This window comes from Schistosoma haematobium, chromosome 4, assembly GCF_000699445.3.
Source record: "Schistosoma haematobium chromosome 4, whole genome shotgun sequence".
NCBI lineage: Eukaryota > Metazoa > Platyhelminthes > Trematoda > Strigeidida > Schistosomatidae > Schistosoma > Schistosoma haematobium.
The window spans coordinates 31,037,494-31,053,606 of record NC_067199.1 but is presented as its reverse complement, the minus strand read 5'-3'; the positions used below and the strand labels follow the sequence as shown (position 1 = coordinate 31,053,606).

Sequence of the window (16,113 nt, the reverse complement as noted above, 5' to 3'; positions counted from 1 at the left end):
CTCAATCATATATTAGGTCAATAGATAAAAATTCACTTAGTCAACAATTCTTATCCCTAAGGATTCGTTTCTGGCTTTTAACTGAATTGTTGCTCTCAGTTGATGGTGAGTTGCCACCCATATATATATATATATATATATATATATATATATATATAACACAAGGACATTTCCTATTGTTGATATATTCAAGGTCACCAAAGATTAATTCTAACGTTTTCCAGAGTAAACAATATCATTACTGACAGAAAAATCGAATCGAAAGTTTTAGAATTGATATCAGATTCTAGCTAGTTAATTAAAACTGACTTTCATCGTAAAACTTAATTTAAAGAAAGCTTCGCCTTCATTATTATTATTATTAGTTGTTACATTAGTTTAAGAGGAAATAAAACATTAAAAACAAGCATATAACATATGCAATTTCAAATATTTTAATTGCAAAATGCATTGGCTAGAAATTAGAATGGAGTAAACTCGATATTTTAATAATGATCGATGAGAATATCATCAATCACAAAACACCGTGATCTTAAATCCTTCGAAAATTATTTCATTGTTAACATCAGTCCTATAAGTCTAGTAGTTAATGTGCCAACTTGAAAATTAAGATAAAAAAGAATGATTTTTATAGAAATGTCGACAAGTGATTAAACTGTCAAGTTGTTTACTTCTGTATTCTCTATTTTGAACTTGACAAATAGAATGAAATCCGTTTTCAAATGAGTGATTCATATTATCAAACATCACATTTTATTCCTTTTATAAATTTCGATAGAACAATGAGAAAACGAAGTTGATCTAAAAAAAGTGATGTATTTGCGCTGTACATCTCGAACAATCTGATCACACATATACTTGTCATTTTATATGAAAATTAATAAAGGTCAATTAAATGAAAGTTCAGGTAAACGAATTGGTAATTGTAGATAAAAGGGAGAGAAAATAAACATCGTATAGAAAGACAAGTGGTTGATAGCATTCGATCTGTACTAAATAGAACTTGACACATATGACATTGTTCACCACCCAGTGATCAATCAATTATGATTAGAATTTCTAGATGTTTCAAAAGCTTTGTTAATGTTAATTCTGTGCACCGTTTAAATTATATGCTTTGTTATCGATAAGCGTGGGAAGTAGAAAACCATGCTCATCGATAACAAACCACATAGTTCAAACGAGGCATAGAATTGACATCAATACAGCTTTTAAAGCGTATAGAAATTGTCGACGACGAATTGGTAGGTTTATAGATGCCTTGATTAATCGTAAATTCAAACCCACCATTTGGATACAGAAACAATTTGTCATAAGATTGAATTTGTCTAAATAATTCTTATGTCATTTTATGGCCTAGAGTAAAGTGACAATTTATTAGTGTTCTTTCTATCCGATGTTTATTTTCACTCCCTTTCATCTACAATTATCACTTCGTTTACTTGAACTTTCATTTAATTGATCTTTATTAATTTTCATATAAAATGACTTCACAAATATACGTGTGACCAGATTGTTCGAGATGTATAGCGCAAATACATCACATTCTTCAGATCAAATCCATCTTCACATTGTTCTGTCGAGATCGTATTCTGATTGTAAAATATTTTCTGGTAATTTAAGGCTCATTTACTTCTCAATTATTTCTACAGGTGAAATAAACACTGATATTTTTCAATCTTACTGCTTTTTATTCAAATTAGATAATAAAATGGAATGTTATTCAATATTTTATGAATGTCTTCGTGAACCTGTTTGTCTTCAACATTTTGTAAATCTTCGTTATGGATGCGCACAGATGAATAGGCAGTTTATTGCCTGTAGAAATCCAAATCAGTGTATAAACTCACTAGAACTTTTTTACAAGGAAACAAATTCTCTGGTAAATAAAGCCATATCATGCACTTGTACAGTAAGTGATTTGGATTGTCAGCAGATTCAAAATGTATTTGTACCCAGATGTATTCGTCAGTCATATGGATTGAGGATGGATTGTTATCAAGCATGGGTTAAGTGTCAGAATGATCCAGTTTGTAGGTATGCAATATAAATAAATATCATTTAAATACTTCAAGATAAATATCATTTCTGATTTGTGGACTTATTAAATTTCAGTGATATGTTTTGTAATAATCATACGAATAGATGACTGCAAACATGATTTTTGGCTACTACGATTGATGGTAACTGAGGCGTGACCAATTGAAAGTCTATCTATTCTATTGATGCTGGGTGCGGGAAGCATCGATTCACTAAAAATTACTAGTGCGTCTTGCCAATGGGTAATAACTAGCTGCGAACCATGACTTACTGTTAACTTCATGGAATCGTCTAATATCTTATTAGCCATCATTGTCAAAAATGTAATAAAATTGTTTCTGAATCTAATCTAAGTAGGTGAATAAAATCTTCAGACAGATCTGCGTATTGAATATTACAAACATAGAAGTTATATTTGAAAACTATCATTATACCGATAAATTGGATAATTCTGTCCAGTTTACTTGTAACAAAATGTGATATGCAGAATATAATTTTCATACCATCAATATACTGCCTACTTTATTTTGATATGGTCAGAAAAATGAACCATTAGGTACATACGCATAATTTACAGTCCGAATGATCTACTTAGTAGGTTGAAAAAATCATGTTTATGTCCCATCAAACAGTGTTAGAAAATTTAATGGGTTAGTAACCTCTGATTTGTGAATGGTACCAAAACAGAACTTAGTATTTCACAGCTTGTCGTGTCTCAGCTCCTACAAGTATACCACTCAAAATATTACTTATGTGTATTTGGTCAACAAACAAATTCGTGAAACATTCGGGAAGTTTTTGAATTTATTTCAAAACAAATCATTTCGGTCCACATTAATCAATGGAGTAAATCCGGTAAAATAATAAAGAGGCCGCCTTGAACGTAAAAACGGCATGCATACAAAGTCTTTCATGATGTAGTTTGTTTCATCAAACCTGAAAAATGTCTGTGTTTTACATCAGTACAGGACTGAAACAAAAAATTTAACTAAAACGTTTGTTCTGAGAATTCCAGACCCTTAACATCAAGCAATCATGTGTTATTTGTATTTAAAGTAACTAAAGAAATCCTTTAGCGGATTTGTCCGCAATTTACATCTCAAAACAATTTATTTTAGCGCTAAACTCAGAAGGTAATTGTCTGGATGTAACTAAGCCAACTTTACGAAACATATATCACAAGAAACCGAGTTAAATTGTGTTATGAATTTTTAATAACATGCCTTTTCCGATGTTCCCTGCCAAAAAACTACAAACTATCGAAATATATTATTGTTTCATTATATAAGCAATAATTGGTACCAGATCATGACACAAAACTGAACGATAATGTATTGGATTAGTTTATAAACTACTACAGCCACTTCATGACATATATATTTCACATAGAATACGATTTTGTTAACTAATTGGTAAATTACTTACAAAACTCGGCCTGAAATGATCATCACATGTAAATAAACACATGTAGATGAAACACATGTTTGCTTCATTTATGGAGAAGCATTTGTATCAAAAAAATGTGAGGGTTATACAGTGGCAAAGCAGAGTGCTTTATATACAAGATTTTTGTCTTAAATTTGAGGGATTCATAAGTTGTGTAATCAACAGCTCTAATAAAATATTTTTATCATGATAATTGAAATGGTTAGCATTAAGAATGTTGACATTTTTGAAATCTTTCAGGACAAGTTATGATCTGCTGGTTTCAGAATGTCAAACTTCAAATGGACTTTGTTATTTAAATCCATCTGCCTGTTTAAACTCTTACCGAAGATTATGGAGCGGTCCATGGGCTGGTGGTTGCAGTTGTGAAGTAACACGACCGAAGTTAAATCCATCAAATAATGTACTAACAGGATGCAGTGAATTCGGTAGGATTTTAACACAACCTCCCTGCGTTGGTAAGTATTCAGTAATGAATAAAAGGAGTACTAATACCTAGGGTTTTGTAAAATTCCATTTTTTTCTTCCCATAGTTAAAATAATCAAAAACTCAATCAGACAAAAAATAACTCAGTCGCTTAGAATCGTGTTCATTTCAGCAGTGTTTTTAAATTATGTGCTCAATCAGTAAATATTTAAGAATTATTTGGATTAAGATAAAATACCTTATCTAATAACCTATTTATACAGTAATAATGTAATCCTTAAAAAACCCATTCGACAATTACCAACACTACTAGGAATACTAAGAATAATTAGTAAGGATGACAAAATTGAAGTAAAACGTAAGTCCACAAAACATTAGTTTTAACGTTACATTCACCTGTCTGATTTTCTATTGGTTAAATGAGACTAATTCAGAATGAAAGGAGCTTTGTTGGCCGGGAATTTATTCGAACAGCTTCATACAGTATACTAAAATAATATGTACCGATTCGAAAATGTACAGTAATTTAAGACCATTCATAAACCAGAGATTATTCAAGACGTATTGAGAAACATATAGCATTTTATTCTATGTGACAACTTGTCTCAAATAATTTTTCAATTGTATTTTATTCATTGTTTCAACAAAACAAATCATTTCTATATCTAACAGTGTGAACCATGTAAAAGACAGAAGTTTACACTATACTTATGTGAAACGCTTTGTTTCCGTCTTCGGATTCATACCAAGGGATGTTTCGTTATGAACCGGTGGTGAACGAATAATTATTGAAAAATAGTTGACGAAGGATTAGATTTTCACTCTGTTATATTTGTGTGCATTCACGAGTGCTAATAAGCCCATGTATCCAAGTAGATTAAACTATGGACAGACAACAGTTATTTCTCAGCCTGTATCGTCAGTTAAAAGTGATTTTGAAGAATTGTTTAATAAATCAATTCTCTTGACAATAAATCTTTATTTAACCTTCCAATAATATTGCAAAATTGTCATTATGATTTTCAGAAATCACTCCCGAAACACATCAATTAGGAAGCCCAACTTTAACTCACAATCCATGTAAGTCAGCTTTTGATATTCAGTATATCACCATCCATTTTCATTATACATAATGTTTTTTTGGCCTTTTCAAAGCATTTTGTCACTGTAGAAGAAATTAGCTTGACAAGAAGTAAAACGGAACATTTTCCAATAATAAAGGATTAATGCAAAGAATATGGGATTTTATTTGACATCTTAACAGACATTCACCAAAAGAATCTAAAACATTTTTACAGTGATAACTGTAACTTATCAACAATTTTCAGTTTTACTATGAAACATGATACTCCAACATATGAAATTATCTTGGCTCTTTTACTGAAATTTGAAAGATTTATTACTGGTATAAAGTTGGATAATGTGTTTATATAGTAAAATTACTAATTATCTGTTGTTTGTTAAATTGCATACTAGATGTTGTAAGAATGACAGACTTATAAATTCTTTTGACAATACGGTCGTTCATAATTATTCTTATTCTCTTTGCGAATTTACTAATTATCAACAAAGAATATATTTATAAAAATAAGTTTACTAAATCCTACTTTATCAGTATACGTATTAGATTAAATTTCCAAAATTAGAGGATCATTAAATATTTGAAGTCATGAGTCAATCGAAGCTAAACCACCATGGAAAACCTGGAATCCATCATCTGCTTACTAGCGACTGACTTCAAGATGCATTTCCTGGATTTCTAGTGAGAAGCCGTGGCCAGTGGAGTTCAACAAGGTCTGTTGTGAGATATAAGCTCACTGAAGACATTAGTGTACGGTGAATTAGTTGAAGTTAGACATTAACACTGTTGGATGCCGGCTCAGTGGTCTAATGGCTAAGCACTCGCGTGCGACACTGATAGATCCTGGACTCGAATCTTGCGGGGAGCGGGATCGTGTATGTGGACTGCTCAGGAGTCCCATACTAGGACGAAACGGCCGTCCAGTGCTTCCAGGTTTTCCATGGTGGTCTAGCTTCAACTGGTTCATGATTTCAATCTGTGAGAAGTAGGATTAAGCATTATATAGAACGCCTCATCTACCCTCCTTTCTTTGTAGTTGGAAAAGCCTTTTTTTGCAATATTTTGATATTTTTAAAATCGATTTGGTGGTTGTTGAAAATGGCATGAACTGCTATTGCCGATTTAATTTGAAGTTGGTTCAATTCTACAGGATTGTTAGGAGGTTTCTTTGTGTACCTAATATGTTCTTTGGCTCTGGTCAAGATTTCACGGGATGATTCCCCAATATAATAGGCATCACAATCGATACAACCTAATTTGTAGACGCAGTTCTATGTGGACATGAAAGGGATTTTTTCTTTCAGGCGAACTAAAGTATTACGTAGTGTGTTCGTTGTTTTGTAATATACTTTAATTCTGTGATGTTTTAAGATTCTTTGGATTTCTTCCGTTGTGCCATGACGGTATGGTAGAACTGCAGTACCAATCCATGGCATTTCATTCGAATCATTATTATAACGTAATAAACTGTTTTGTTTTAATATGCTTCTAATAATCTTCATAGGAAAATTATTAAATTGTAAGATGCTGATTACATTCATTTGTTCTTTTTGTTTGTCTTCCTCTGATGTGATGATCTTGTTAGCTCTTCTAAAAAGATTTAAGGCCAGCGAGATCTTAGCACTGAAAGGATGTGCTGAATGGAAGTCAATATAACGATTTGAGTGCGTCGGTTTTCGGTAAATGGATAGGTTTAGACTTCCATTTGGATTTCTTTTTACTAAACAATTATTTTTATTTATAACAATCAACCCAGTGCTCAATTTATTCGAAATTATCAAACCAAACCTTGGTAATGATACCTACAAACATTGAGAATGTTGTCGAGGAAGTAATATCTGTTCAACCTTTCTGAGTATGAACTATATTACTTGTCTGTTGTTGATTTCTAAGATTGTAAACTGCCTAATAATTAAAACGCTAAGGATAAACTCCACGTTTTCAAGTCATTTAAGTGTATCGCAGCCAGTATTTGGGGTAGTATTTTCGTTTATTTAGTTACTCAGTTGTGAATATTTTGGAATTTTTTACATTGTAAAATTAGCTGGAGGTATTTCTTTTACTATACTGCAATTTTTCTTCCATCATGACTGACTAGCGTATAACTGACACGTCCGTTGCATGATGGAGTGGTATTTCCGTCGTAAAATAGTTGACGTTTCTCATGTGAGCCAGCAAAAACGGCGGCTAACGAAACACGCCCTTCATAAAGGGTTGTGATAGTGCAAATAATAATTTCCGCTTGATTTTGGTTAGTCGCTAGATTCAAGCGTAGAACTGTGAATGATATTTGAGATTATCCTCAACCCTACTAAAACTGTTTCGGTCTATGCTAAGATTCGTATTTATTACGTAATCAATTCTGCAAGAACCATTGGATAATATTCAGTATATTCATCTAGATAAGGCTGAAAAAAGTTTAGATTAATATACTTTTAAGGACAAAATAGTCTTTTTATTCACTTTGGGGCCATTTGCATCATGGGATTAAGTCCGATTTTACCTCTGTTTAATGATTCCAATACAATCTGTTAGCTGAAGTTTCCAAAAGTCATCGCTTTCTGTTTTCTACCTGATTGGTTACTTTGAGCTCATTCATAAACTATTTTTCAAAAGGTTTTTAAGGTTCTTGAAAGAAGCCCCTTTAACTTTAACACAGTTGACTAACTATATTATTTTACTGAACAGTTTAGGAACTTTTTTAGACGAAATTTATGTAAACCATTAGAATGTAGATGTAAGTTGTATAACAACTATTTTTGAAAATTGCCCCTCTATTTATAACTCCAAGCATGCATTTTCAGGTTTGATCAAATCTTAACATGTCACGTAACAGTACACTAAATTACAAATACATTTTTAAATGTGTAATAAAATATTTATCCTTTGAGGGTATATAGCTCGTTACAAAAGATTAGATTAGTTCATTTAGAACTTACATCATATTATTACAAACTTTATAAGAAAAGATAGATAGTGGCTAGCAGTAGAATCCAGGACGTGCGTTTCGTCCTATTTAGGACTCGTCAGCTCGGTGTACCTGCATCTCAGATTTGATGTCCGCACTGGGACTCAAACCCAGTACCGTCTAATTATGGTTTTTCTCTGAAATAGTTGATTTAACTATGTGAACTGTATTTCACACCTATTTATAAAAGATCAAATCCTACAATCACTGGAAAACTTCGGTGGACTAGTTAAGTATTTGAACTAGCTTAACAGTATTTCAAAACAAAATAAGCCAAAATGGGGAATTTTCGATTTTCACTCTTATACTAATTTCAAATAAATTTTTATTTTGTTTTTCTTTCTCAGTATATTGTAAAATGATGAAAAAACTACAAATGCCTTCTGAAGATTTTGTCAGAATTCCATCTTTGCGTGTTTATCAAGAAGAGGAGCAGCTTGCACGAAATTGTTCTTTACTATGCAATTGTCACGTTGGTTGTCGATATGAAATGTGTTATGGAACAGAGATGAAAATTTGGCATGCTTATTCTTTATCTAATCGTACTAGTCAAAATGTTACTTTTCCAACACGAATACAGACAATCAATATTTATCAAGCAAATTTATCATTAGGTTGTCTTTATCTACCAAAATTTAATCGTCACTGTGTATGTTATGCATATGATCATGTTGTCTGTGATGTATTCATTCCGAAAAACCAATATTTCTTAACAGGTTTGTGACCTTAAATTACCTCACTTTATCGTTAGTTTGTTTTTCTAAATATAAATGTGATCGATTAAAAAGTTCGATAATTTAATTGCAAAATTCTCTTAATGAATTAGATGGCATCAGGACACAATTTATCTAAATAGGTATTCCAACCAGACACCGTTATTGTTTATGTACTAAGTAGAAGAGACTGAAAATTCTTCTGTCTAATACGCATCTATTATTTTTACTCAACTTCAAAGTAACCGACTTCCCAGTCGAATTTAATTAGTTGAATGAGTAAATACTGACAGGAATCGGTGAATAGAAATATCTAGATAACGAAACGTTGATTATGAACAAATGAGCTATTAGCAATAATTCATAAATATTCACAGTCCCATCTCATAATCAAATTAGAATCAGATACGTCTGTTTTACTAAATGTATTCGGCTGACTGATTTTTGAGTTTTTGTAATATAAAGTAAGCTAACTGTAATGATTCGTAGGTGAAAAACTCACAAAAACATGTAGATTGTATGACAACATCATGTTGTATAACAACAAATTGAATAGGTCATTTGCGATGCTTGAATCATAATGCGATTGAGTTTTTCACTCAGTGAAAAAAGAAAACGACTATATATAGATGAACATAATGGAACTTTTATTACTAAACAATTTTAGTTTCTTACCATATCGTTTATGGTAAATTAATGATACTCTCACACAAATAATTCTAAGCAAATATGCGTTATATTACTTTTAATCTCTACTTAGATTTAACAATCTTTCATGTTGATAACGGTGGTTATTATTTTCATGAAATTATGATGTGAAGTTAAATATTTATTTTCTTCACTGGACATATAGAGTAATATACTCTTCCATGGTTTAAAGTAAGTTACTAAAGTTTCACTTGTAAATCTGACTCACAACAACTTAATTGAAGTGGTCCGTGGTCCACATATCCGCTTTTTTTTGAATTAGTTAAATATTTTTCAATGATGCAACTATCAGCTGATAACTTGCTACACTGTAAATAGGATTTTTATATACTTTGTCATTCATCTCCACAACTGTGTTATGTCATCATTCCATTTCTTATAGGTCATAAACTATTGATTGATTTCGATGTGGAAATGTATTCTACAACGATTGATTTGCTGGCTGATGATAAATCACTTTCAGAATATGAATTTTACGGAAGTATTATTCAACTTGAATTTCTGCTGACGAATTTCCTAGCACATTTATTTGGACAGAAAAGCTGTCGGTTGATATTATCTGCATATCAAACAATCGATGATAAACATTTCTGGTTAAAACAACATTCAACCAACAATAATTCGAATAAGTTATTAAAACGATTAGAATATCTACTGGCGATCAATTTAGACACATCTTTTCCGACAGAAAATAAAACATCTGTATGTTTAAAACAAAATATATTGTTAAAATAACTATGTATGTTAATTTTATAAGTTGATATGTAGCATTTTTCTATTTTACTGAGTTGTAGTTTGTAGATTCATGTAACGGAAGAACTGACTGTTCACTGGAAGCATTTACAATTACACAATGTTCAAGTTGTTTGATATCTTATGCAGTCATAAGTTAACAATTTCTTTCATGTTAAGAAAGTAAATTATTTCATCTGACCTTATTGATATTTATTGGAATTAGTAGTTTGAGGACTGAAATTACTGGGAGTATGCAAAACGTTCATAGTCCTACTGTTGTTTGATAACAAAACATGTCATATTTATCAACATACATTATAATAATTTATATAAATATCAAAAGTTGTGCCGAAGATGTCACTTGTCAGTAGTATTGTAGTGAACAGAACACGGGTGGGGACAACCGAATGTATTGAACACAACATTACAGAGCATCTCAATAAAATTTGAGAACCATATATCAAATCGTTAATTTGCAAAATGTTTAACAGATGTTTCAAAATGCCTCAGACTTCATTGTCCTTGCATTTTCATACAAATTGTATTCTATTCCCACTCTTGTTTTCTTGATCTTCCCCCATCTTCTGCTGCCAGACATTACATTTCTGACTCGCGTCATATATTACTTATATCAATATAAGTAGCACGCATCACAGTATGTTTATATATAAATACATAGAGGTGAAGTTCACCATATAATTGTTTAATGACAAGAAAGTTTGACTAAAATGAATTAAATAGGAAAATATTCAATTATGACTGAACAAGGAAACTTTATCTACCTTTTCTCAGCATTTATTGATAAATTTACAAAAGAAAATATAATGATAGTCTATATTTAAATAAGTAAACTCAATAAATAAAATCAGTATCTACGGACAAATTGTTGGTCAATATAACCGAATTTAACTCCTAGATCATTATCAGAAAACTGATATCTTTAATTTGTAGCCGAAGATTAATGTTCATAAGATTTATTACTCAGGAAAGTGTTGAAAATGATGTTTTAATGGTATAACAAGAAAACGATAGGTTTTTCTTTGGATAAGTGTATGTACAATATGCTTTAAAATCCAAAGAGCTAACATATTCAAATGGTCATATTTCAATAACAAGATTGACGATCTGTGTAACATGAAGTCCTTGACACTTTACTAGTCATATTCATACTCAGATTTTGTAGTAAATGTTTTTTGGTCATTCAATAATCATAATTATGCGAGATGTTTTCATTCATTTACATTTTAGTTATGCATTAATCTACTAGAAGTTCTAACTATAATGATCAATGATCAATATCCGCAAATAAGATATCATGTTAAGTTTTCAACATTTCAAAAAAGCATTTTAAAAGCACCAGGATTTAATGAACATTATGATTTAGATAGAACTCTTGATAAAACATATCGTTTACAACAATTACAACGTCAACAGCAACAACAACAACAGCAGCAACAAGAAACTCAAGCTTGGAGGCATATAAGAACATCGGTACAAATGCAAAGTAATAATAAACTAGAAAAAAATAATTCTCACAAAACATACGTTTTGAGTTACTCCATGTGTAGTATTTTATTGATTTTTACTATGTCTACCAACTTTTTTTTAAAGTAAATTCAATGAATGTTAAAGTATGAACTGTGTAGTTTCATTCAACAATTCCATTTAGACTAGGTAAAGAAAAACAAATTAAAATTTCACAGAGCATAATTAATAAAATAAGATTTTCAAATCACCGTATCTATTCTTTTGTGATGTGTATACGTGTGTACATTTTATAGTTCTTCTTAATGTTAGCTTTCATTTTTGATGTATACTATTGTTAATAGGTGTGCTTTTATGTCTTGTCTTAGCAGTAAGCTTACAGATCTTATTTTTTAATGAATATTAAGAAGTAAAAACATGTATTTTAATGCTACATTATGATGATTTATCATTCCATTGATTAAATTGTTCTGTTCACGCATTTTAAATACCAGTCCTATACTCTGGTGATCTAATGTTTCAGAAAAAATCTCTTTCATATTGATATGTTGGATTAAAAAACAAAAATAAATTTTTATAGCAAACTATGCTTGAATATACATATCTTCATTGCAATCTCTATTTCCTGTACAAAAAGATATGAATTTTTGTTTGTATCCAAGGTTTTTCATTGTGTCCTCGATTTGCCTATGATTTTTTTACACTGCATTTGTAAAACTATTTCATAGGTACGTTCAAAAGAAAGATAATGTAATTATACAAAGAAATGACATAATACTATATGATACAAATAAATAATTCATTAAAACACTTTGCTACTGTTTAATAACTTTTTTTGATTATGTATAGACAATATTTTGCTGGCAAGAATTGTTGTTTCGTTCTCTTGTTCTCTATTGTTTTCTTGCTTTGATTTTTTGTGAAATAAATGATTAGATTTTATTCACCCCTCCCCCTTTAAAGCTAATATTTCACAAAAGTGCAATCGTTTTGGCTTAAAAGAAAGTAAAAGTAAATTTGTCTCATTACTGATTTAAACCCGTTATAAATTACTTTCTTTATCAGTGGAATGGAGGAAACTATAACCTGAAAAAAGTTTTTGACTAATATTTCTACCTCATGTTTTTGTTTTTTGAAATGGAAAAAACTTCATTTTACCGGTTTATTTATGTAATCGTTTATGTAAATTGTATGTGTTTGTTATTGTTCTGTGATATGTCCTAAAGCACCATACCAAAATATATATAAGATTATGTGTAATTATTCTAATTTTACATTTCATCCTAATCTTAAGTAAAAAGTACATCGCCTTAAGATTAATTGAATTGGTGCTTCATTGAAATACATAATTCTAATGTTTTAGCCTGGTATTCATCATCTACTGGTCATTATCAAATGCGTTTCTTGATAACATCTGAAACAATTATAACTTGCTTTAGTCTGTTCATATAAATAATGTAAATTGGCTGTCAGTAGTTCTGCTTCTTTATGCACTCATTATTGTATACTGCAATATGAACAGAATTGAATGCTTTTAGATTGCAAATTATGATATCGTTGTTATTTGTTTGTTGATACTATTACCAAAAACTATTATTAGCTTTGAATTCTAGAAAGTTGATACTTGACTTTAAGACAGAAGCGTTATGTTTTTAAAGAATACACTAATGGCTATGGAGAATAATGTCAGGTTCTTAGTTGAGTTGTTACATTCTATAACTACCGTATCGTAGTTGGTTAGCATTCAGAGTTTAATAATCCGACACTAGTTTAACAATATGTATACATATAATAATTGCATTTTGTGAGGTAACTTTAATTTTAGATCTATTTTAACCACAGTTAATTATGTGACACAGATTAACCTAATATCTAGATGAAGCTTGATTTGTCTCGTTAGAGGGTAATTAGTAATAACCGAGTAATTGGGAAAAATCTATATATTGTGATGTATTTTCTGCAAATAATAGTTGTAACAGACACTTAGGTTTTAATTGAGAAAAATTAGGGCATATTTGGTAAAGTTCCACGATCAGGCGAAATAACTCTAAAATGTTATAAAACCTACTGCTAATGAATAACTTAAGGGTTTTATGCCTTGTCAATATACTCGATTTCCAATGCATTACATCATAGATACAACTCTTTTGAAGAAAGTCCTTATTGATTCATGATATTAATAATAAAAAAATTCATGTCGCAAGTGTTATATAAAGGATTCACAATATTAATGAATTAGTTAAGGTAAATGTCATTTAAGTAAAAAATCGGAGTGACAAAATGTTAATGTATTTATGTATTGTGAAAATTCCGGAAATTACTGTTTTATCATTACTGGACATACTAATGAATTTTAAACTAAATAGTCTATTCGACAAAGTTGTTTCTTATTCTTTTGTAAACTTGTCAGCTATTCTAAACAGCTTTTGCATGATATATAAAAATATAGTCATGTATTTGGTTTTCTTCATTGTTTAAAAGTAATATAAACATTGAATGAATAAAGTATGTCTTCAGGTAAAATATATTTATCCGTAGTGAACTTAATGTATTTTGTACATCTAATAATTCTTACTTTGATTAAAAATATCCCAAGCTACATTTATTATCAATCTATAGATGTTCATATAATTTTATTTACTTATGTATGTTATATCCTCCTCTCCTATTACTTGTACTTGAAATAATGAACAAATACATTTCATATGTCTCAAAGAATACAAAAAATAATCTGGTACAAGTGAAGATTAATTCACTTCAGAACATGACAACCCTAGCCAAAAATACACTAATTTATACAATGAATTGTACACTCAATTAATTACTAATCAAGTAAATCACATATATGAAAATACCACAAAATTGCATACTACATCTCATATTAAACATAGTTTGTGTTAATTCAATATAAACAATACTATAACTTAAACAAAAATTATACTAAAAATGAAATTAATATTATATTGAGCAAATGATTAAATTGAAAATAAAAAGAATTTTATTCTAAGCAGTTATCATAATTATTATACTGAATTGAGAAAAACCGTGATCTAACTTTTTTATTGTATCTGTCTCATTTTATCAAATAGAGCTAATATGTATCCCCTATCAGATGCTTAAGTTCAATATTTGAACATATACCAATGTTTAATTCACTAACATGCCTTATTTTGAAAATTATGACATTGGCTCTAAATCTAACTTGATTGCTATTGAAATATTTACATATCGCCAATCCTCGTACATAATCATCGACTTAACTCGCGTTAGTGAATAACGGAATAAAATAAGTCAAATACGAGAATGAAGTTTTGAATGCATATATATTTTGTACACCCATTGATCTGGATAAACAATCAGAGAAGCGCAACGAAGGAAGTGAAGAAAAGAAATGAAATGGATCAGAGGAGGTATGTGAGCCAACTCAATTTAACCAAGCATGAATCGATATATATAGCCACACAAAAATAAGTTACAGACATGTGATCAATAGGATAAAAAGTGCACAAACATACGCTTATTTAAAATCAGTCAAGGTTGATAAGTGAATAATTAACAAGGTCAAAATGTGACTCAAATAGTATAATTAAATTTTGAATACATTTGATTTTAACCATTGTAAAGTAATTCGTATGTGGTTAACTAAAAAAGGTTTGGGATCTGTTATAAATACATAAGTTTAAAAAGTCATTATAATTAATCACTATAGAATGTTTGAAAAATATAACAGATGTCATATGAACCAAATGAATATACAGTGGTTACGTCATACTTCGAACAATGTTAGTCATGTGTGTTTGAAACCTAGGAGCTTAGCTTAAAATATTGAATAAACGAACATGGAGTAATGTCGTCCAATTCCTCATAGTAATTTCCTAATATTATGACTAGTCTGATCAAAGCAAATTACATAGACATTTTCGTATTATAATCAGAAATGTCAACTATTTGTTTGAGCAAATAAATTATCAAAGCCGTCGAACAAACATCCGCTCAACATATTGAAAACAAAAAAACGTAATCGTCCTGAGAAATGATGTCTTGAATTCAAATGATACTCAAAAAGATCTGTTCACTGTTTAAACTTAGTTAACGAATATTCTTTTATAAGTGTGACAACTAGACAAACACAAAACCATTCTAAACAGTTAAATTATCAGTCAATATGTTACACTTTAGATTTGTAATATTTATGAGTAAAAGAATAAAATTCATTCAACTGGGAAGACAGATGTAATTATTTCAAGCGATAAAGTTAACTGTTAGTAGTTAATACTTTAATATAGAAGAACTGTATTTAAATGAACGATTCATATAATAATCACATTCGTTTTTAATGTTAATCTCACTGAAAACCTAATGTTTATTTTAGATGTATTCATCCCCATAAATTATGATTTATTCCAAAAACCTAATGAAATGTAGAATCCATGATGTAAGTTGTATAGTGATTTATTAGGTTCCATGATATCAGTTTGCATGTTTTAAATAATTAGACAGGCATATATAT

General features: G+C 30.0%; 1 protein-coding gene across 1 annotated transcript in view; it reads left to right on the top strand.

Moving 5' to 3' along the window:
- MS3_00007848 (uncharacterized protein) overlaps positions 1-14,544 on the top strand; it is a 35,241-nt gene extending 20,697 nt beyond the window's left edge. The window contains exons 7-12 of the mRNA XM_051216193.1: positions 1,704-2,037; positions 3,727-3,944; positions 4,940-4,993; positions 8,310-8,678; positions 9,766-10,085; positions 11,367-14,544. Coding sequence (XP_051066760.1) covers positions 1,704-2,037; positions 3,727-3,944; positions 4,940-4,993; positions 8,310-8,678; positions 9,766-10,085; positions 11,367-11,732 — 1,661 coding nt within the window. The 3' untranslated portion in view covers positions 11,733-14,544. The remainder of the gene's footprint in view (positions 1-1,703; positions 2,038-3,726; positions 3,945-4,939; positions 4,994-8,309; positions 8,679-9,765; positions 10,086-11,366) is intronic.
- Positions 14,545-16,113: the final 1,569 nt, after the last annotated feature.